The following is a 25,128-nucleotide window of genomic DNA, read 5'->3' on the forward strand; positions in this document are numbered from 1 at the left end:
TTATTAATGAGACAAACAGTCAAAGATAATCCGAGTGAACTTCGCAACGATTGTGTGGCCGAGCAGCGGGGGCCTCACTTCAACCCTCTCTGTACCAAAAGTCTGATAAATATTCCTATCATAACACTTAAGGTTCTTTTTTTTCTTTTTTTTTAATCCTGCTGGAATATTGATGAGGAGCCTCATGTTTAATCATGGGAAGAGTCGCCAACAATTTCAACTGGTATCGCAATTACAAATGCAGCCAAAGACGTTGGATTTGTGCGACTGTGAATTAGAAGAAGAAACTCTGTGTGTCTGGAAATGATGATGAGAACACAGCTGGGAGAAACCAGCAAAAGAAGAGAAATAAGATTCAGACTTTCATAGCTTATAATAAACTTCGTACTCTTTATTTACAAGGCAACCTAATTGGGTCGATGGAAACTATTTTTAAGAGGTCAAGAGAACTATTGCTATTAAAAACAAGAGAGAAAACAAGAATACAAGTTCTGATCAAGGCCGAAAAGGTCCGGTCCTGATGGGAAGAATATGCGTCTTCAAACAATAAAACGACAACACATTGGTCTGTTTTTAGCCGCGTTTTATCTTAACGTGAATCTGTTATTGATACTGACGTAAATGGGATGATCATATCACAAGACCATGGATTCTAAACCTGTCAGTCAATGAAAAATACTGGGCCTCTGGCCTATGAGGGTTATACAACAGTGAGGCTAATGATTGGATTCCAGGTGCCACTCTTTGGAGTGAAATACAAGACAAACTGGAGGGAGACAGCCTGCTACGCTAAGGGAGAGGACAGTTTCCCAAAGGTGGCAGTAAAGCACCACAAGCTAGATGCTGATTATCAAGAAGAGCAACATAATGGTTGAAGTCAATTTGTGCATTATTCAAGAAGAAATGCATATGAAACAGGTTTTAGTTTTTAAGTTCTAAACAATGATTCGAGACGGCAGCGTAAAGACTGCAAAAAACGACACAAGCTATAGGAGGAAATTAAAGCAAATTGCCTTGACATTTGTTCAGCAGCACATGTTAATAGGATGGTTAAAAAGCTTTTGTTACCAATGTACTGGAATGATGTTGAGAAAAAGCTATCTTTGTGTGTAAATATCTAATGTAACAATCTGGACTCTTTTTTCTTGCTCTGTGCTTGTATGTGAGGAAAAATTGTGCTTACAAACTGCAGGGATTCAAAAAATAAATAAAAATGAAATCACCTTTTAAATGATTTCATACGTCAATAAACACTAATTTAGTCAACTATTGTTTTTTTTTACTCAGTCCCTCCCAGTGAACTCATCACTGAAGATATGCATCCGGCAGTTTTTACAATCATCACGCAATCATCTGGTTAATGTGTCAATCACACTTCTGTTTTTCCAGATCCAACTACAGAAGTCCTGCTCATGAGTTACTTGCTTTTAGAAGTTTGAATTGTCTAGATAGAATAAACCTTGTGGAAAGTCATTTAAAATGTGGAGGCTGTTAAATGACATGAGTGGTGACACAACCCTAAATAAAAGGATAAATAATGAGAATTATTAACATGTAACCCTAGTTATTTTTGACTGATTTTCACTTATAAATAGATGGGAAACTGTATATATTCATACATGCAGCACCCGAAAAGCAATGGTCCTTGGATTGACCCTTGTGGTACACACATATCATAGTTAAGACAAATCTGAAGACAGCACCATTTTATCATGTTATTAAGTATCACATTTTTAAATCAGAAATTAAAATAGGATGACCAATCAAAGGGGGGGGGATTTGAACGGCAAAATATAATTATTTCTTTATCCTTGTGGAATCATATAAACCATCATGTTTTTCTTGAAATCACCAAATCATATCATGGTAATGCACGTCAACACATGACATGTCTCCCCGGGGAGCCGCTGACAGAAGATGGACTCACAGTGCTAAGCTTGCTTGAGGTAATGATGATGCGGCGTTCGTGCAGCATGGTGGCGTAGAGCTGCAGCATGTTGTTGACATCCACAGCCACAAAGTACTCTGTCAGGTTCCTCTGGAAGGAAACAGTCACACGGGGAGAGACAGGTTTGTGAGAAACTGTCCTGCACAAATTGCTTCCTGAAAAATGCCAATATTACAGCGAGCAAGAAGAAACAAATAACAGGGGAATACACAGGATTAGGAGATGGATGTCACAAGACTTGATGACACTGTGCTATTTCTGCAAAATAATATGGTTTTTAACTTTTAAATTTTTAAAAGACTTTATTATTCCCGTAATACTAAACTATTTATCTTTTTGTATTTTAGTTTTTCTTTTAATTCATTTGTTGAAAAAAACCCATCAAAACATTGTTATTTTACCAATCCAAAACACAACCTTTATCTTGCAAAAGAGTCAACAATAAATTGCTTTTTTTTCTTCCTATGCAAGTTGTTGCAAACTTTATTTTTTAATTGTGTGCAAGAAGTTTTAATATCAGGCTGCCATTAAATGTGCCTTAAGTCATCAGCAAATCCTTAATGATATTGTGGCTCACTTTTCAATGAATCAGTAGATCACAGAATTTTTTGGGGCTATATTCTGTATATCATCATATACTGATTTTTTTTTTTTTTTTTACCATTTTTATCTTCCTCTATCAAACACTTACCAAGGAAATTCCTCCAAGATCAGTTTTACTAATACCAGAAGTCTCTGCCACCATATCAATATAAACCTTTATACACTTAAATAGTTTGTCTAATTTTAGCGCCAACAATCAGTCGGGCCACGAAAACTTTGAGTCTGACACACGTGTGCTAAAGAAAAGCATAATAAGAAAGGAGAGTTAATGATTGTTTAAAAAAAATTAAATTGATATGCAGATAATATGATCATTTTATTAATACAACCCAAATGTTTTATTTCTAAACCGACTTAATTAGTGATGACAAGTGACAAGTGTTTTTTTGGGCAATTTCTGTAAAGTTTACCCGATTGGGTGTGAGGTCCAATGCTTAGTCTGCCTAATGGAAATAATGGGTCTGCACAGAGTACTATTAATAATAATAATTATAATAATTAAGTTTAGACAGCGGGAATTAATTGAATTTAACTGTATTCTTATGAATATTCTTGCAAGATAGGAATATAAATGGTCCTTGGATCGACCCCTGTGGCACCCCATTTCCAGGTTTCATAAAGTTTGGCTATCCATCTATCCATCTATCCATCTATCCATCTATCTAGTTAGTTAAGACCTGAAGATAGCACCATATTGTATGGTTAAGCAGTAAATTGGATAATCTGTTTTTGTTCAGGTGTAACAGCGCCGTTCTGCATTTTCACACGATGACCTTGACTTTACTATATTTAACATCACATCAAAGTGGACCCTGATCTTCAGCATTAACTACATGAAAAAAAAGCTTCAACCAAACAATACGACGATGAAATCATTTGAAAAAGGAGACAAGTGTGCGTGATTAAGATCACAGGACGATATGTTGGGCGAAGAGAGGGATCTATTCATCTGCCATCGCTTTCTTTTTCCACACACAATACTCACGCTCTCAGGGATGGTTGGCAGTCCATTGATATCCGGGGCGATGAAGTAGGAGTGCTGCGAAAACAAAAAAACATGCAGGAGAGAAAGAAGGGGTCACAAGTGAAACATAGCGCTCACACAGTTAAAAACGAGGGGAAGGTGAGGGGGGGCGGGGGGAGAGGCCATTCACTTTGTTCTATGATTTATGGCTCATCTTCAGCTCTGTCTATATGAATTGCTGAGCTAGTGTCTGAACTGTGGCAATGCTTTTATCAGACCTACAGAACAGAGGGAGCTCAACAGAAGCCGGGCTCCCCGTAGACACGGACCGGGGTGAAGTCTCTGGTGAAAGCCGGAGTCTTTATTTAAGGATTAAAAGGGCTTGTGGAGCCGCAAACACAACAGACTAAAGTCTACTGAACGAGGATACTGGCAAACGCGTGTGGACAAACACACACATATACACACACACGTTGTTTTGCAGGATCACACAGCTGCCTGTCTCACTTTGGGAGAGCAGGGCAGGTTGAGTGTTCAGATCAAAGGGGCCTGAGAGAGGTGCTGTGTGGAGACAGGTAGACAAACCAGCAACCCGAGCACACAATTATGCCTCTCGCACACTTCTGCACAACCATCTGTTGCGGGTCGTATCTTAAATCCGCTACGATAACTTTTACTTGCAGGGACACAATTCAAGAGTTCAAGTTCTACAATTCAAATTTCTGGAAGTGGAATTAAGTTAGGATGATTATGAAGTCAGACAATGAAGAGTAGGTTGCTCCAGTGGCTGTAGTTAGCATCACTCATTGCTCAAAACATGAATTTTTTTTTTCTTGTTTTCAAGCAAAACATGTTGTTTTTTAAGGCCCGCTTGTCAGTGAAAACATAAATTACAAAGAAAGTTTAACAGTGACCGCAGGAACTGTGTTTTCAATATTTTAGCTGGAAACATTCGGGGCAGGAAAACAAAGTTGAGAAACAAATCATGACAAATTAAAGTCAAACGTCAGAACACCCACAAATCCCACCACCAACGCCTCTGATTGGACAAACTCCACAGTCAAACAACACAACACGTATAATTTTAAATGAATTAGATGTTAATGCCACTCTGCACAAATGAGTGAAAACTTGACATGTTTTATTCAAAACAAGGGTGTTAAAATGAAACACACAAGGGCCTAAAAATCCTGTGGCTTTAACAGGAAGTGTGAGTTTGATAGTGATATCGTCTTTTTATTCTTCCACTAGAAGTAGTTTTACAATTTATAGTATTTTTTATAGTAATGTTTAGTAAACTACAGTAATGTATAGAATAGAAAGATATATATTTCTACCTATTCACACATTTCTGCTTCACCGTTTATATTTTATTACATTTTTTCATTTTTCATTATATTACCTTTCTCTTTGTCTGTTTCCCTTACATTGATTAAAATTAAATGAATTATTCATTTGCACCTTTATAATAATTTATGTATTAATCATAATTATACAAATGAATAAGAAATCCAAATATTACAATGTATGTTATAGATAATATATGCTATACTATTATTGTAATATTCTTCCTGGTACTATTGTTATTGTGACTTCATTTAATGTTTATTATTACAGTTTTTACAACATTTCCTCTGAAGTTCATCTTGATTAACACGTTTAGTTTTTGCCAACATATTCTGTAATGCAGTTCAAATGTATTCTTACTAATGTGAATCAGTATTTATAAAATGTTGGGGACTTTTTCAGCATAAATACAAATTCAAGTCAAATTTAGAGTAACAATTTCTAACAAAATTAAAACACACCAAAGTCACACATGGATCTAATTCATGCAGACTCTTGAGGTCGAAATGTAAATATAAAACAGACAGAAATGTAACACAAATGTTGTACTGTTTACAAAGTTAATTTTAATCTAAACTTATTTTTTACCTTTTGAATTATTAACATTACATTTTTTCTCTTTATCCTCTTTTTCACCTTTTTAAAAACATGTGTTTGCAATCAATATTTTTGAAAGAAAACAGAAAAAATTGAAATAAAAGGCATTTATATCAATTTGTCTATATTTCAATATTTAAATAGAATTTAAAACGATTTAAGCTAAATCTAAATTAGCTAAATTAGCTTTCTATATAATTACTAACTAAATATTTCCTTTTTTCTCACAGCAACACATTTATTTAAGTTTAGCAATTACATTTTGTGTAATTGCCCATCCCTGTTCTTAACCTTTAAGCCATACCATACTATTGTTCATGAATTCTTTTTTTTACTTTATTATTTCCAAAGGTGGAATACGGGTATGAACAGTTAAAATAAAATGGAACGTAAGTGGTAGTGAATAGAAAAGTTAACTTGTCATAAACAAGTTAAATTCCTCTAAACCCCCCACATGTACAGTAAGTACAGTAAATACGCTTCCCTTTCTTTCCTGCTCGGTGTTAAATCATTTCCCCAGTCGGACCCAAACACTGTGGTAACAAGACGGCGTGCTCCTCCACTCAACCCAGTCTTTCATTGGCTGTTTGCTCGCTTGTCTTCTTCTCTCGAAGACATGTTTACATGAAAACATTGAAAGTGGGTTAACTGGAAAAGCATCAAGGAGATTTTCTGAGCACAATTGCCTTTGCTTTAAAACTTTTGATATTCATAGTGAGAATACAGAGATGTGGAATGGCATTAATCATTTACAAAGTTTGATTGTTTTCCAGAGGAGAAGAATCACACACCCAGGGCCCATGATAGTTTGTTTGTGTTATATTAAAAAGAAAGAGCGGCTTATTTGGCCAAATTGGAAAAGCTGCGTCTCCCATGCGATTAGTCAAGCAGCGGTTTCGGATTTCACAGCAGCCTCCGTTCCGCCTCCCTCTCTGTGCCATTCATTCATTCCCCAGCACTCACCGGCGCCTTGCTTTGCCGATCTCTCAGTACTTGCCCAGTGGCAATATACAACTGCTCATTCTTGCACAAGGAGACGGGGAGAGAGAGAGCAAAACAGAGTTCACACATGAAAGGGGACAATGATCCTTCTTCTTTGCTGCCGCGATAAAACAAAACACACACTATTGGGGAATCGCTCGGCTTCATCAATTAGATATCAAACCGGTGGCTTCTTCAGTGAGAAAGCCATCACCTCTGTTCTCTGGGGCTCCTGTTCCACTGAAGCTGGAGGATTGACATGAAAAAGCCTCTCGCTCGCACATTCAGTCGATTGGAACTGAACTGACACAAAGAAAAAGCTAAAATCGTATTTGACCTTGTTAACCTTCATAGAGGAGTATCGATTACATCACGCTGGTCTTGTTTGGTTGCAAATGTATCTGTATAATTAGATGTTTATCCTTCCGAGACCTACGGTACAGAAAGACGACCCAGAGTTTTCTTCTTTAATTGCACCCAAAGAGGCAGCAGAGTCCTCCAGGATAACACAACTTTCTTGATCCCTCCGCAGCACACAGTGGATCACTAATAAAGATGTTCTTAGCGAAGGTCTACAGTACTGAGGACGGGACATTGATGGGTGATGGGTCACACCAGTTTAAGTGAGATCATAATAGACAGTCTGTATTAACAATAACAGCTCACTTTATTCACAATATTTAATCTCTATATATGGAGGCATATTCTCAAGGTTTCATCGGATGCTTATAATATGGTCACGATGTTAAAAAAAAACAATTGAAAAAACCTTTTTCTTTTTTTAACCATTTCTTCCTTATTTCCAAAAATAAAAGCTTTTTTTTTTTAAGTACAATTAAATTTTAACATGTTTATTTGCGTTGTGCTCTGTGAGCATTATTTTTGGGCTTAGTGTTTGCACCTAAATTAATCTTTAATCTAAAATTTCTAAATATATAATGTTCTTGTTAACATTTTCATTAGAAATAATGAATCACCTAAACCTATAGTTCTTTTTGGCACCAGTCACTGCAGTTTATGCATCATTTCAGTGCCCTCATCACACGATCTATCTACTTTAAAAACCTTGTGTCAGTTTCCATCGAGGAAGTTTCATTTCAATATAATTGTCTTTTATATGACTCAATTTCATGTTGAATATAAAAGAATACGTAAATACTGATTTTCCTTTTGGAAAAATTAAATCAAAATGAAGCAACAGCCGTTAATTGCTGAACAGTTATGGTAACTATTCCTGCATTGCATGTACATTATAAAACAATAATTAATAAAACAAAAGAAAAAGCGCAATAAAATTGGCACAAAACAAGCAAGTCAGCATTAAACTCTCCTGTCTAGAAACAGACCAAACTGTCTAATAAAATAAAGTAAGTCACGTTTTCATCACCCAGACGAAACAATTCTTGTCCAGATTGTTTGGTATAAATGTGGTTGTTAAAGCTCTTTAAAAAACTGAAAGTGAAGGTTATCGATGAGATAAGAGCGTCAAGTTTAAGATACTTAAGTAGCAGATGTGTCCATGCGTGTATCTTACCGGAGGGTGTTTTAAATATAAACACACACATTTGGATTGTGTTAATGCTAACAAACACAACCTTGCCCTCGCTTAGCAATAGCAGTATTTCGATTAGATATGACGAGCAAAGAATCTGAAGTCAAGCCTCATCTTATCAGACGCACAGCTGTTAGCGGCACTTCTTGTTTCCAAACAGAGTGTCAGTGCAGGGCCCCGAGTGTCTGCCTCGACCAACCTCCTCCTTCCTGTCCGTCATCCTCTCACTCCTGTTGACCAACCCTTATCATTTCTAGGGCTCTCTTTCAATTCGCATTTATCTTCTTCTCCACGTAACGCCAAGCCATGTCACATCTCAACCCTCATTGTATGACAGAAGTCTACCTACCACACTCAGGTTGACTGGCGTGAAGGGCTTTGGTACGGGCAGGTCATAAAGAGAATTCAGCAGGTCATTCAAGTCATTTTCCTGGTGGAGACAAACAAATGATTAGACAAAAACATTAAAAAAAAGGTGGCCATAGAAGTACAGTGTTGGAAGTGGAGCGCGGCCAGAGGACCGTGGCCATAAGTCTCTCTTTAATGAGCACCAGTGAGGTTAGAAGACGGCGGCGGCGTGAGGCCGTTTATGATCAAGGAGCCGTGATTTACGGCTGAGAGCAGGTTGTCGGTAATTCATGCCCGAGCTCTAAAGACGAGGCATTAGGAAGCTGTCTGAGAACCAAACACCGAGCACACACCAGTTTGTTCTCGCAGTATTTACGACACTGTTGACGCGCTGAAGAGTATTGTACGCAACTTTAGTTAAAGTAACTAACTCCGGTTAAGCTTATCTAACAAACCTATTAGAACCAGTGTTCTTGATCTGCAAGTTTTTAAATGCATGCATGGTTATGAATGATTCACAATCTTTAATAATCAATAGTCGTGGGTAATCAAATTGGGATAATGTCATTCAGAAACTGTACAGATTACTACCACAAACTGCAAGTTAAGATTGGTAAATAAGTAAGTAAGTAAATTATATTTAAAGAGCGCCTTTCGAGACCAGGGTCACAAAGCGCTTAAACAATCAAAACAATACCCAATAAAATATATACTATAAAAGATAATGCTTCAATAACTCTGGAATGCTATTAACATTCATTTTCTAGCGAGGGGTCTCAAATATAAGAATTACATTAGTATTTTCCTGTCTAGAATGAGCCACAGTCATGAGGTTTCTTTAACTTATAATTCCTATTTGCTTTTTGTTTTTATTTTTTTTAACCTAATGTGGTTTTCTGTCACTGTGAATTGATTGAGTTTTACAATTAATTTACATTTTTGTGTTTAATGTCTTTGGAAATTGTTTATATCTATAAGTATACAGTATACCCTTTTCGCTTGTTTAATTATCAAGATTCAACTGATGTGTCTTGAACAACTCAAATAATGCTTTGCCGCCCAGCCAACGAGTTATAGTTGTAGGATCATGGGAGTTCACTGTAATGTTGACACATTAAGTAAGGTGGATCCTGGTGTTGAAGTTTATCTGCTGTTCAAATAATTCACCCGTTTTCACAGTGTGAACAAAGACAATGACTTTTATTGGACCTGACTCCATAGCTTGATAATAGAAATTTGAATGTGCAGTACTGTGTGCAAAAAAAATCAATCTGCAAAACAGCAACACCAGGGAAGGTGAAACATAATATGGCTGGTGTATAATCAAAGCCATAAAAAGGGAAAAATATCGTGTAAGTGACGATGTCTTTTTATAACCATCTACAATTGTAAGTAAGTTATTTATATTTGTACAAAAGGGGCTGCAAAATATCACATGGACTTGTGGTTAATTCAATTAAATTAATTTTAATCTGAAGTGTAAAATCAATACATAAGAGAAACAGTGAAGTATAAGAATCATAATGAGTGACAGTAGTTAGGAAAAAACATACTTCTAACAGGCGGAAACCTCGAGTAGAACCAGACTAGGCACACCAACCTAGTTTCATTTTTAAATGTCTTTAGTCATGAAAATTATACGGTGGGTCACAACTCAACCTTGTTTTGTAAATGCGCATACATCAGTAGATGTGTGTTACAAAGAGGACAGTCTGGTGAGGAGTGGGTGGTGATGTACAGTAGGAGAGGGAGGGGGGGGGGGCGATCGAACAGCCTCCTGTCATGAGAGGCTCAATGCTCACACGCATGGTCAGCAACACGGCCCGGGGAAACAGTTCATTTACCCTTCGCCATAAACCCTCATCGCTCTTCTGTCTTCCCTTGTCTGTCAACATCTCCCTCTCGCCCGGAACGGACAGCGGAGTAAATAGAAGCCAAATCATGCACACTAGCAGCTCGCCCGCCCCGGAGTCCCGGAGATTTCAGCTGCCTGTAAATACGCTACTTATTATTGTGCGAGCAAAGTAATGTTTTGCCACTCTCACACTTTCTTGAGCGCTTCAGAAGACGACTATTTTAAAGAGATCCAAAAAACCTCAACGCGTCTCTTCAGCTCCCTTTGCTTCTTCACTGAGAAACATCAGCGACACCCCCTGAGATGGAGCGGCTCGTTTCCCCCCGGTTCCTTGCATATTTTACATTTCCCCTCCCTTTGCTGGTACACCGTGGTGGTGAACAGTCAGACTGTGTGTGAATCGTAACCAAAGTGTGTGTCTGTGTGTTTTTTAACGATTTGTTTTCCAGTAAATCATCAGGAATAACTTCCAGTGTCAGATCTGTGTTTGGTCTGTGAAATGTCAACATTGTTGCAGCTAACAACGGCGGCAGAGTCGAGACCGAGGCGGCGAAACAAAACTGGCACACAAAGGAAGACATGCAGGAGAACAAAAACAGAGGGAATACAGCGGAATAAACACGTTTAACTCTGGTTCTGTTATCACCCATTTTGCTTTATTACACCAACATCAAATGAAAGATCAGGATTCAAGAACAAGGGATGTATTACCTGTTGCTTTGTTAAATAATCTGCAAGTGTGTTTAACAGCTTGTAGTAGATCTCAAACCAGGGAAGATAACTGCAACACAAGAGAAGAAGAACACATGTGTTAGTACATTTGATAAGACATACATTATATGTGTATAATAGGACAGGTATACAATTTAGTGACAGCAAATTGCACTATTTATTTACAGTGTTTTCAGAAAGTATTTATTAAGATGGGTGTTAAGATATCAAACTTGAAAATGCATGCCTTAATAAATTGAATAAAATAATAATAACTTGCTCTTATTTCAGGCTCTGGGGCCATTTGTGACTCTTTTTTTTTTATTTGTCTATTTGGAACCGTTTTACTAAAACACATTATGCCAAACATTTGTGATAACCAAAATAAAACTTGATTAAATGTCAAACAAGTTTTCATGACCCTATACTGTGAGTGAAATTACTACGTAATAAATACCGAAAATTAATTTTTCAACCAATGTATGAAAACATTCTGGTAGGATGACACTGTTTACACTTGGCCTCCGTTGGTTTTAACTAATCGGGGTGATGGGGGCTGGATCCCAACTGTCTAAGGCGAGAGGTAGGTATCACTTACTCACTCACTAACACTCCATAACACCTCTGAATGTTGTTGGACTGTAAACGGGATTAAACCTACACAAGCACAAGGAAAACAAGAGTGTAGATCATCTCCCATATATCCCTTATCCATGGCCTTTGTATGGTCTTTGCCACAATGTTGAACTGTTGTCCACTGACTTTTCTTCCAACACAACAAGCTATTAGCGTCCATCTCCCCCGTCGCTAAATCTTGCAGATTTAAAGAGGTACCTGCCCCAAAACAAACTTCATCTGAAATAATTTGACTTTAAATCATCCCTGTTCTTGTGCACAAAAATGTAATGGATATGTAGCTAGAGAGAATCTCTTCAAAATATTAGGTTTTGTTTTTTTTCAAAAGTAGTCATTAGGATAGGTATAAAGTGACTCTAATATAATGCAAAGAACATTATTATATTTAAAATGTAATCCCTCTGAGTCAAAAGACAAAATGAACAGAAGTACCTGAGGTTGAAGGGTCAACACATTTTATGTGATACTGTTGCTAAACCAGTACTTGTTAATGTTAAAAATGTTAAAAGTGCTAAAACCGTACCTGAAACAGTGCTTAAAGATTAGACACATAAACTTGTAAAGTACAACTGCGCTTTGAATCTTGAGATGTCACTCGCCGTGACGTCACTCTTATTATGATGTCTCTAACACCTCGGACCCTTCACATGCTGGGGTTCTTGTCATGCCTCCACTAAAACTGCATCTCAGATCCCAAGTAAAAGGCCACAACTGTTCTCTTGTGATGTGAGGGGATGTTGTGGTTTTTAAGGCATCCTGCTCCCAGATGCTCAGACTTAACAGAAAAATATGTCTGCTCCCTCCTCCTCCTCTTCCTCTTCCTCCTCCTCCCCATTTCTGACGCATTACACAGGCTCATACAATTAATATAACATAGCTTCATTACCAGCCGGATGATAATGTCTGCCGTGGTGTGTTTGTTGGTGTTCGAGCTCATCACGAAGCAGAGCCACCATAAGCTAAAAGCATCTGCAGCGCGGCTTCTTTAGCACACTTGACACTTTCTTGGCTGCATCCACTTGTTTTTTTTCGAGGTGCTTATTTGGCACCCAGGAGCGAGCGCTGTGATAATGTCGCGCTGTGTTAAGAAGAAGCTGAACAAACACTGTCGATCCAAATATGAAGGAAAACGTAACAGCTTTTAAAATATTACAAAATGAAACCGATATGAAGATTTGACTAAATGAGTCAATTTAGGATTTCTGCTTTGAATGACAATAATCCTAGTCATTAAGACTTTCTTTTTATATCTCAACGGATTTTTTTTTTTACCGTTACCCATGTATATATCTTTTTCCCAGAATATTTTTTATTTAATATGATATTATATAATAATTGTTTTGCTTTAATTTAGTATTAACTTCTCAAAGCCGCTCTCTATAAACTTCATGTATAAAGATAGTTTTTTGTGTTTTTTTTAAATAATAAAAAATAAGTGCAGGTAAGTTGCATGAATTTTAAAAGGGGTACAAAGATCTAAAACAACTAAACCATCCAAATCTGCTGTGACTAAAGTAATTGATTGTGTATTTAATGTATTGTAAATGAGAAGTATGAAAACTGATGGGAGCCTTCATACAGTCAGGATTTCATGTTTTTTTTGGCAGTATAATACAATATAAATATTTTTTAATTCAAGTATTTCTTTAAGTTAAGAACATCATAACAAGCTTACAGTTACTCTTGTATATGTAAAGGTTTTCTTTTTTAAATATTCAAGGTTATAATTTAAATGTGTTACCATGAAATTAAATGATTGGTGGAGAATTTCTTTGTTTTCATGGAATCTAATTGAATGTGAACCTCACAATAATTGAGGATTTATATTTATATAATAAATATTTTTAGTAAATTAAAACAACTTTTCCTTCACTACTCTTTAGTTCTTAACTTGAAGCAGCACCAGGGCCAGCATAAAATATATGTATAATGTAGAGATAAGGTAAAGATTTAGTTTTCAGTGGATGTTTGTCGTAAGTGGTGGCTTATAAAATAAAAGCTAATGAAATTGATAATGATAATGTAGGACTCACAATAAAGTTTGGAGTTTTTTTTATCAGTCATCACCCCAACTTTAATGTAATTCTTAATCTAATTTAAAAAGAAGAATTATAATTTAGTTTTCTTTTATTATTTTTAACAAAGGGATTAAATCACATACATACAAATCATTCAAGTAAGTATTGAGCCCTGAATAGTTACAGTATAATCAGGATTTGGACGGTTAATTGTGCTTCAGTTCAAGCTATTGCAGTGGCCTCCAGTCAAGAGTGACTTCACTCTACATTCTTGGAGTCAAGAAAAGAGGGTTTGAATGAGAGCCGCTCTGCTCCGTCAGTCGGCTGGACAGTGTGCAGCTCCCAGGCCATGGGTCACTGGCTGCTCTGCAGACTGGAATTAACAGACAACAAGAAAAACAATAAAGTGAACCGAATGCAAATTTTCATAGCGCTAAATCCGCGAGAAGCCAATGACACGCCAGGTTGCCGGGGGAGTGCAGCCAAGCGCACCAATCAGAGAGACTGAGTGACCATTAGTCTGAAACAATCAGCCTCTTAGCCGGCGCCTGTTTTGACGGACGCGTGAAGATTCAACGCAATCAGGTCACACTTGCGGGAGAGTCCGACTCAAACATGCTTAGCTTAATTCACACGCTGACCGGATATCAACCTGAAGACCTATTTCTGACAAACAACACGCCGCGGCATATTTGCATAACGGGTCAGATTTACATCCAGCAAACACACGGAAGACATGCGTCTTCATGAGGGCTGTGAGGAAAGACCCTCCGATGGCACTGAGTCAATGTTAAATAATGTCTTTTTAATATTTTTTACCAGTTTTTGTTATATCTTATATTACTTTTAAGTGTGTATTAAATAAAATAACTTACTTTTTTTTAACATTTAACATTTACAGCGTTTGTTCATTTTTGTGTTGCAATTTCAGTTCCAGCCGCTAGATGTCAGCAGTCATTACGTCCTCCGCAGCTAGAGGAACAATGTAATCCTGTGAGATCCCGGTGATGACTGAGGACGAGAGGATACAGTCGTCTCCAGCTGATTTTTAATGCTGATGTTTAAACATATTTTGGTTTCAAAACAAATAAAAGCAGTTGTAATTTGGTCTTGTGGTGTGGTAATACTGCAATGCAGTTTAGTAATATTTCCCAGTTGTCCCTGTATTTTGATATGTAGCTGTGACCCGGGTAGAATGCGGCACATGGATTAACTAAACAGTAGCGTGAGTAAAATAATAAATATAAAAACTCCAAGGTTGCATTCACTCTATATTTTGATGTTAAGTGCGGACCGCAACTTTTGATCCTGTGGGCCTTAATTGGCCCATCGGCTGCAAGTTTGAAACCATTGATATTGAGTGTAATATGTTTATTTTTGAGATAAGTCAGTCCATGCGAGTGTAGAATCAAATTACAAACTAGAAAGTTGTGGATAAGGAAAACGAAACTCATTCTGTAAATGAAGAGTTTTTCCTTCTGCTAAGACTCACTGCTGGGGTTCTCCATCATAAACTGGTTATGAACACATCAAGGCGACCATAAATGCTCATCTAACAACATATCAGCACTAAACACATTCATACCTGTCTAAAGGGACAGAAGTTATTGTCATTCGTGCTCCAGAAAACCTTTCAATATTTTTCCTTCAGATTTATTAGGTGGGAAAAAAGATAAAAGAATTCCAGAAAAAATATTTTAATCCTGTTTATCCAAACCCAGGGCTCTGATTTCATTGTTATTGCAAGGAAAAAGTTAAGAGAAGCTCAGAGACATACTCCCTCTCGTCACAGTTCATTTCTCAGATCTGTTTGTGCTGCACAAATCTTCCGATAGAGAGAAATCCATCCATCACTGGAGCGGTCAGTGTGAGTGTGTTTGTGTGTGTGTGTGTGTGTGTGTGGTTGTGTGTGAGAGTGTGTGAGAGTGTGTGTGTGTGTGTGTCTCAGTCCATGATAGCTCTTCCAGCAGTGTGAACTTCTCAAAGTGGACTGAAGTTCAGTGATACCCTGTCACAGGCCAGCTCGCTCCTTAATGATCATAGGAGAATACAAAAAGTATTACAAACTATTTCTTTACATTTAGAATCTACTACATTATATTTTGATTTTTAAATAATCTTCTGAGATGCTTAGGTCATTTTTAAAGTTAAATACTATATTTGTGATGTGAGCATATAAAAGGAAAGCTAATATTGTTCTTGTTTTCATAAATAATGTAAAAATAATATCCCAACAGATCAATAGTATTACTTTATTGCACAACATTGCTAAATAATTAACTGTAATAAAGTTTATTTAGCTCATTAAAAGAAGGAACACAATCTTCAGGGAGACACGTTTTGAGATATCTTTGAATAATAATAAAAGTAAAAATTAAAATTAAAAAAGAGTTAAAGAAATTAAACTATGCAAAAGAAAAGCAAAAAAGTTTTCAAAATGTTCATGTTCAGTTTTTTTTTTTTTCTTTTTTTTTTTTTTAAACAACCACACAAAACATTTTAAAAGATAGTAGAAAGCACATTGAAGATCACTGTTTAAAATAAGAGTAGATATAATGTGGAAAATTAGGAATAGAAAAAGAAACATTATTGAAAACTTGTATTTTTCTTTTTAAGAGATGTTTAAGAAAACGTATTCTTGGAAAATAATTTTAAAAATATATAAATGAGTAGGTGGGTAAAATGGTGAACAGAAAAACTAAAGGAATACATTAAGTTACAATTATGTAAAACTTATTAATAAGAGTATATAAACAATACAAAGTTACATAAAAACAATAAACACATTTTAAACGAATGATTGGTCATAAAAATATATAAATAAAATAACAAGAAATTATCATAAATTAAATAATAATAAAACAGCAGGTCCTGTACAAATAGTATTGGATGAAAATCTCAAATAAGAATGTGCTTTAAACAAATTAAATCCAATTGTATTTGTTTCAAAAGAGCATCCATCATTTGGATCCAAGCGCAAACATGTATTCCCTCTTCTTATCGCGGTCTTAAATATTCTTGCACACAGCCGCCTCTGTGATCGTGCGTCATCCTGCACCTTGTAGACGCCTCAGTGGAAGATTTTATTACGCCTTTACTTTTCCAGGTCAAAGGTTAAATGCAGGGGAGGAAGTGTCCCCCGGCATCCCGCTACGTGACCACTAACTGGAGCAGTGAAGTCCCTAAAAAGAAGGAAAAAAAAAAGTATCCTCCAGCCTCAGCCATCAAATAAAAGTGAGCGAATCCACCTTTTTCATCTCTGGACTGCTCACATGTTGAAGTAACTTAAAATGAAATGAGCAACAGACAAGGTGGGGGGGGGAGGGGGGTCAAATAAATTATTATTTGGGAAGGTTCTACAAGAGAGTGAGCGCTTTTGGCTGCGAGGAAGTAGAAAGTGTGTCCACATAAAACTGTCCTACTCATTAGAGCACTTCCATGTGAGCAGAGGTGACAATTTTACAATCCCAGCACTTCAACAATCGCACGGACACAAACTTTTTGTTTAATATCCACAGGGGAAATATTTAGTTTATACTTTACTGGACCAAAATTGACATCCAATCGTGCAGGAGTGAAGTGAGAAAACATATCTGGTGTCACCGTAAATCCCTTTCTCTTAGTCGCACATTACATGACGCAGGAGCTAATGCAAGCTGACAAAAGCGTTTTTTTTTTCAAATGTATTACTTTGGAGTTTAACGACATATACTGACGGGCAGCATACATCATTAATTTAATAAATAATAACAAATGATTTAAGGTTATCCGGAATCATCAATAAGGATCTCCATGAGGTAGAAATCTATAGTAATATTACCATTTTATCATCTTTATACATCTAACTTACACACTCATAAATCTTTCACCAGGCTCTCCTTACTTTTAACATGAACATTACACTTTCTGTTCCAGCATGGAAATTATCCAACAGCGTTTGAATCAACACTATAAGCAGCTTTTCACACAGATATGAACTGAACAAGACAGTATGCTGGATGCCAAGTCAGGCACTGAATCTTAGTGTGTGATTTAAAAAAGTATAATTTAGGACATACTTTGGAAAAAAAAGTGGATTCTAAGTGAGATTTTGTACTCTTCAGGCTGGATAAGTTTGTGTGAATCTGGCGATACCACGAACCACGATACAGGGCCAACAATACCGTATATCGCGATACTGTAGTAAAAAGGATATATTTGTAGTATTGTCGAGTACTTGACTCTGTTGTTGCAGAATTTACAGACCACAAAGTCGTAACTGATTTCATTTGTTTTGAAACCTAAAAATGTCTAAACATCAGCTCTAAAAGCAGCAGGAGTCTACTGCATCCTCTCATCCTCAGTCATAACTGGGATCTCGCCAAATTGCATTGTTCCTTTGGATGCGGAGGACGTAATGACTGCTGCCATGTAGCTGCCGGAAGTTTAAATGTAATGTAAATTGTAAAAAAAAAAAACACAGACAACAAGTAAAATATAAACCATAAAAAAGTATGATCAATATAAATATGACTTGTCAATAAAGTGCTGTTGGAAATGTAAATAATCACATGAGAAAAAACATCGGTTATATCAGGATATTGACATTTGTCAAGTCAAATTGATTTTTTCATTTTACTAGTTACATTCTGACATGGACGGCATTTACTCAAATGCATTAAAATAAGGGATTAATAAAGTTTATCTAAAATGTTATAAGAGAATTTCTTTTTGGAGATTTTACTTTTTAAGATATAGTTTTAAAGTAAATATGTTTAAGATATCCAACTTTGCTTAAAATATCATTTTTTTTATATTTCTATAATAAGGCGATTCAATTAAATTATCCGGTCATTAGAGAAGTGTGATTAGAATTTTAAAAGTTTTTTTTTTGTGATTTATCTCATCAAAGAAAAGAGAAATTCGAAAAAACACAATTAAAAAAAACAAACTCTACTGCGAGCCGCTCATGATCAGCAGATGAAAGCACGAGCAGGTTAGCTAGTAATTGCTATTGAATTTTTTTTAAAACTTCCTATACAGAATTTGATAAACGAAGCAAGTCATGCAAACTAGTCAGAATGCATAATGAATTTTATACATCATATGTCAAATGAATTAGCATGTCTAACTCAGCGAGAGGGACAGGGGAGCTCGCGCTAATTGGCAGCGAAGCTTCATGCATAATTATGGGCCGAGCGGCTTTGCTGTCGCACCGTGGCGCTAGCCGAATAACGAGGAAATGAGAGAAAGAACGAGAGGGAGGGAGGGAGGGGAAGAAAGAGGGGAAGAGTGAGGGAAAAGAAGAAGAAGAAAAAAAAAAAACAAAGAGCATTGACGCTGGTCAGGAAGGGTGGGAGGTGTGAGGGGGAGGCACGGTTCTTTACAGCAGCCCATCAGGGCAGCAACAAACCCACAACTGTCCATCAACAGATTCACACACTGATGCACACACACACACACACAAACACACACACACACACGAGCTGCACTCATGGAAACAAGGGGCATTATGCTGCTCTAGTTTGTTAATATATAATGAATGTATTTTCCCAGATTTTCATCATATTCCTGAGCGTTCATCCACTCGCCCGCTGAGACTCTTTGTAACGTGATGCTGCTTCGTGACGTGAGCAATTACATCTGTAGAAACACTGAGACGACACGCAATAACACACGAATTAAATGATAATGGCCTTCGTAACGGAGAGTAATTAAGCGAAGAAAATGCAATTTTTCCTCGGGGGGGGTTGGCTACTCTTTTTCGAGTGTGCTGTGATATCATGAATGCACCTATGAAGCATGACAACAGTCAAACTTTTATATAATTGTAGGAAATTCATGAACATATTTGAGTGGGTAGATGAGAATACAAATGTGATGCTGTGGCAAAGGAGCAGCGTAGTGGGCTTTGTAGGAGAAAAAATCATAAAAAGTTGAAATTGTCAAAACAAAGAATAAAAAGAACAGGTTTTTTTTTTTACATTTTTCACATTTTATATGTGTTATTATGTAAATAAAAGAGTCTCAACCGTGCATGGAGGTTGTGCGAGTGTTACCTGAGCAGACAAATGCAGACTCGGCATCCTTGGGTGAGTCGACAAAAACCAAACCGCTGTTTGCCGTCGATGTCCGTCAGTACGAAGGTGAAATTCTGTCCCAATTGATTCTGCGAAACCCTGTTAACCACATAGGAGAAAAAAAAGGTGATAAGTTTAAGATTGTGAGAAGCTAACGTTTATAATTCCAAAATATATCAATTCAAGACTTTTAGAGTCGCCCTCTTTTACGCCACAAGATGGCAGCAGATCAGCTTCAGAAACAAAAACATGGAGTGCGAGGAGCCTCTGCGTTCCTTACATCAGAAATATTCGCATCATTTATTTATTTTTACTCCAGAAAACACAGGGAAGGCTTAATTGGCTGCTTCTGATATTGGGGAAATGGCGGATCACACAACCCTGAGTCAGTTTGTTGTGTTGGCGGATGACCTCATTATATTGTAATTCATATTTTTAATATGTGATAAATATGATTTAAAATGTTTTTTTTTAGAAGTAACTGAAAGGTCATGTGACTTACACAGGTGTTGATTTTTTTTGTGTGTGTGTGTGTAAGTGTGTGTGTAGGAGTGGGACGTGCTTGTGTGTGAAGAGGTAAAACAGAAGTGTACCTTTCCACGTCAAAGGGAAAGCAGAACTTTGGTATCGTCTGCAGGACCTCCTGAGAAACAAGAAGAGAGAGAGAGAGGGTGTTTAAATGAACTCACATCATGATAAACAATTAATAACAATGTATTTAAGAACCTCGCGGGCTTCCACTAAGTGGCCACTATTTGCCGGGCTGAACAAAATGAGGATTAATGTTAAACGCCGCTGATAGTGATCTAACAAAGTCCCCACATCCCAAACACTGCAGCCTAAAAGCACTTAATCCAAATGAATGGGCAATGCAAACCACTTCATTTGGCAGCACTGAGTGGAAGAAGCCTTTTTTTTTGGGTCGAAGAAAAGGGAGGAATCCTCTGTCCGCAGCTTGAATAATTAGCAGTTAATAAGTTCATCGATTATCAGGTGCCAAAGGGAGATGAAAAGATGAGAGGGAGAGGAGGGAGAGGATGGAGCGACGGGGCGACGTGGTGGCAGATTGTAGCGACAATGGACTAAGCAGCTCGGAGGGGTTAAGAGGTGGGGAGGGGGGTACAAGCCTTCAGGGCTTTACCTCCCAACACCTCCCTTGTGAGTTGGGAGGATTGTGAGGAGGTAGTGGATTGCGAGAGGGAAGGGGGGGGGCTACCTTTTTTTTCTTTTTTTTTCCACAGGCAGCATATGGATTTAGACAAGGAGCAGGAGCAGAGCTGAGCACCATATGGGTGAGGAGCTCCAGACCGGCCACACATCCACGGTTCGGTCTGTCGCTCCACGCCTGGCTTTAAGTCAATGCAGGGGCTCATGTCCCCCTGCAGGTCTACCTCGCTCTCAGCTGTGGCCAGAAAATAATCCTTGAACTGGATGTCTGTCTGTCTGTTTTTCTGTCTGTCTGTCTGTCTGTCTGCACTGGCTTGGGTTGCCGCCTCTCATTTCGCCGGCGCGTCTGCCAAAAGCTCGGCCGCCGAGCCCAACGTCTGTCTGTGCTTCTGATTGAAGATGTCCGAGGCTGAGAGTCGGGCTGCTCCGCTGCCATGTCGCTCTCAATCTCCCTCTGCCTGTCTGTCTGCCAGCCCTGGAGACTGATCCCAGCGACAGGTTGGGTGTCTCTTCTGCGGATGCCTAATGTTGCTTAGACCTCGCCGTGGGGTGCAGCCACTGATCCCCCCCCCACCCCACCACCACCATCATCCAGCCCCTCCTCGTCGAGCCTTAAAGCTGCCACCCCAGCACAACACAACTATTGTCACAGACGTACAAGACGCAGCGACAATGAGCCATGACAGAAGGGTGTGTGTGTGTGTGTGTGTGTGTGTGTGTGTGTGTGTGTGTCTGCTTCAAGGACTTTGTGCCGTAAGAAGGCGAATAAGTATGAACATTGGTGTGTGCATGTAAATGTGTGCGCCTGACTTTGAATTGGATGTTTGCGTGCCCACATATGGAAGGGTGTGGGGGGGTTGGATTGAATTGAAACCTCAGCAGAGACGTAGGGGTTGGATGGTGGAGGAGAGCCTTGTGTGTGTGTGTGTGCATAACTGTCACACACACACATCAGAGCTGCCTTCACTGTATGCGTTTGCTACTATTATTATCCAGCATGTACGCACACCAAATAGCATCCAGAGAGCCCTCCCCGGCGTACGACATATGGCACACACAAACCCAAACACACACGAGGAGACGCGAGTGCAGGCGCTTTTCCTGGCGAATAAAATCATTTGACTTGCCAGATTCGAGAGTTGTCACAGCCCCGCCCACCTCAGGTATTTCTGGTTTTGAGTGACAGTCGAGGGACTGCAGAGACTGATCTCACACAGGACTTGTGAGAATGTGTCGCTGTGTGTGTGTTTGTGTGCGTAGCAGCAACGGCAGATGTGCTATATATATATATATATATATATAAATATATATATATCTTCTAAACACCGCGAATACTCACACCTGCCTTCACAAGGATACGTCATTCATTGTTGTGTCAAAGTGTGTTGTTTTCTTTGGACATCAAAAATACAAGTACTGGTAAAACTGAATATTTTATAATCAAGTTCACTAAAAGCAAGGCCTGTGATGGATAGGGTTGTGTATTTGCAGGAATCTGGTGATACGATACATATCAAGATGCAGGGGCAACGATATGATATATAGAAATATATTGCAATACTTGCTTGATTGTCAGAGTACTTGACTCTGGTGTTGCAGAATTTACAGAGCACATGACTTTTGATGAATTCGTGCTTTCTTTTGTTTTGAAACCAAAATGTGTCCAAATATAAACATTAAGAGCTGCTTGAGTCAATTGTATCCTCTCGTCCTCAGTCATCGCTGGGATCTCGCAAAATTTTACAAAAAATGTGAATAATTGCATGTTAATTGCCATTTAAAAAAATAGATATTGTTATATCGTAAACTCACTTTATTGAAATATAAACCATAAAAGAATAATGATTTGAATATTATCTTACGATATTTATGTGTATCGCTATTTTCTTAAACCCTAACTGATGGAGCTACTGTACATCATGTTGTTTTGCATGAAGGTGATCGCTGGAATGAAAATAAGTTATTGTAACTTATTATTATTGTAGATGTTTTAGATTAACTACTACTTCACGCCTCTCATGAATTACTGACACATTGACAGTATTTGACAGGATTGTTTTTTTATCATCACAACGGAACATAGCGTCAGTTAACCTGTTCCCCGAGTAGCACACAAAGAATTAAACCTTCAACCGTCAACCTTTTAGCCAATTGTGACGTTCTTTCTTCTCAATACTCTGAACAGAAAACATGATATTTTTCTGTTTCTATAAGTGTGACAGTATTATCCTAATGCTTACCTTTGTTTGTTCAAGAATAACTTTTATGTTATCCTATACACATTTTAGATAAGGGAAGACATATTGAAATGAATCTACTACATAATGATTTGTGTATTAGCAGCTAGAAAGACTATTCTACCATAGAACATTAACCATGACCCATGGGTGGGGAATTCAAATGACCTCAGGGGCCACATTATACAACTGTTGTGAGGGGCCTTCAAACCAAAGGGATGAAAGAAAAGAGTCTGGATATGATGGAAAACTTAAAATGACAACATAATAAATAAGTAATGAGAACAAAAAAAAAAAATAGAAAAGATTAGAGGTTGTAGTTAAATATAGCTAAATAGAAAACATTTCTTATTGGATTGTATAATTGTTTTAATACTTCATTGAAAGATTCCAGACTAAGAATGATGGTTAGAAGATGAACTACACATCTATATGTGATAATTAAAAGGAATAAAAAAAGTACAAAATATATATTTTTAGTTAGCTGTCGTTTTATGCTGAACATATACATGTAAACGGTAAAAAGACACTTTGCCCGGGACTGCTCTAACGATAGAATCACGTTGCCCTAAGGAAGAATATAAAGTAGCCAAGAGTTCTTTTGTTTCAAGTTTTCAGTTTTTCTCAAGTCGACTCGCATCCTTTATTCATCCATCATTGTATTTTTATACTATTTTCTTACTCCTCTTGTTTACCTTGTTGTACACGTGTTTCTGAAGACTTGTTTTTGAGAGTAACATTAAATTATAAAGGTACCTTTAAATAAGAAATATTGTCATTAGTTGTTGCTGTGTAGTTTTTTCACAATAGATGGCTGCCTTGGTGCTTGGTTCCAATTTTCTATTGCTTATGTTGTGCGTTATCTTATTTCATTATTTTATTAAAAAAGAAAAAAATCATGCATTGTGTTTACAACACTGGCAATAAAAGTTTCTGACTCTGAATAACCAAACGGGTCAGATGGCATTAAAGGTTCAACCACCTGCTCTGCCACCTTCCTAGTAAGGTCTTACCCCTTATGCTCTCAGCATGACCTGAACCTATTCATAAACTGAACACCATTCAGGTGTAACACAGACGCCGAGCAGCGTCTTTCCCACCATCCCCATCTTGATAATTAAGTGACAGAACGTCAAGTCTAGCAATGCTATTGAACGTGTACAGCAGGTATAAAGGCTCGCTACACGCCAGTCTGTCTCATCTTTTACAGCTTTTAAAACTCTAAAGGCATGTTCATTTCACTTGTAGAAGCAGACCTTTTATATGAAGTAAGAAAGCATAGAGAATAGCAAAATAACAATATGAACTTTGTTCATTTTGTCTTACTGACCAAAAGTATGTAGTTTTGAAGAAGAAAAAAACCTGGTCATAAAAGATGGCCGTTTTGTTCATCTGCCTGCCAGTATGGGTTGAGGCATCTTGTGATATAAAGATCTATGTTCTATGTCTTTGTTGCGATTTCGTGATGGTGAAGAATTAATTTAACTGATTTGTTTGTTGAGTATTGTTCACTGAAATCAGTCTATCTTGGATTCATGTAGGTGACGGTCATAACTGTAGTCCTTTGGTTAACATTTAAACTGAGGAGTTTTGCAGCTCAGCTATTGTAGATAGATTAAACAGATAATATGAATCAAGACTAAAATGTACTTTTTAAGGGGTATTGTCATTAAAAATGACAATAATAATATGTTCAGTAGTAAATAATATATCCAGTAAAAGTCTGAAAGATGGGATAACGTAAGGAAATACATTTTTCCTTTAGCAACCACAGGTTCTTGGAATAATAACAAGGTACAAATAAGAGAATAATACATATTGACAATCTGCCTGGGAAAATAAGTTGTTGTAAGACGGGGCTCAAACTATAAGAGGCTATCTTCACTCTACTACTTTACGATCCATGATATGACTGCAGCGGTTTTGTTAAATTTATAGTAGGCCGCACATTGAAGGATATATAAAGATAAATTTACTTAATGCGTACAGGCAGTTGAGGGGAAAACACACGAGGTCTGTTCCTCCGTTCTGGTCCAGCGTCACCTACTGTGTGCATCTAGAACTTGTGAAGACTCGCGAGTCTTCCAACACCAACACTACAAATC

General features: G+C 37.5%; 1 protein-coding gene across 2 annotated transcripts in view; it reads right to left on the reverse strand.

Annotated features, from left to right (window-relative positions):
* The window catches only part of dennd1b (DENN/MADD domain containing 1B), a 142,249-nt gene that overhangs the window by 66,793 nt on the left and 50,328 nt on the right, over window positions 1–25,128 (reverse strand). Inside the window, exons 4-10 of one of the 2 annotated variants that reach the window (XM_087784870.1) lie at window positions 20,213–20,262; window positions 19,599–19,718; window positions 10,907–10,976; window positions 8,342–8,422; window positions 6,423–6,482; window positions 3,537–3,590; window positions 1,928–2,038 (exon numbers count right to left, since the gene is read on the reverse strand). In XM_087784870.1, the coding sequence (XP_087640996.1) occupies window positions 1,928–2,038; window positions 3,537–3,590; window positions 6,423–6,482; window positions 8,342–8,422; window positions 10,907–10,976; window positions 19,599–19,718; window positions 20,213–20,262 (546 nt within the window). The remainder of the gene's footprint in view (window positions 1–1,927; window positions 2,039–3,536; window positions 3,591–6,422; window positions 6,483–8,341; window positions 8,423–10,906; window positions 10,977–19,598; window positions 19,719–20,212; window positions 20,263–25,128) is intronic. The other variant, XM_087784871.1, reaches the window with a different exon arrangement.

The sequence above is a fragment of the Callionymus lyra genome, chromosome 2 (assembly GCF_982586985.1).
Source record: "Callionymus lyra chromosome 2, fCalLyr1.hap1.1, whole genome shotgun sequence".
In the NCBI taxonomy this organism is placed as follows: domain Eukaryota; kingdom Metazoa; phylum Chordata; class Actinopteri; order Syngnathiformes; family Callionymidae; genus Callionymus; species Callionymus lyra.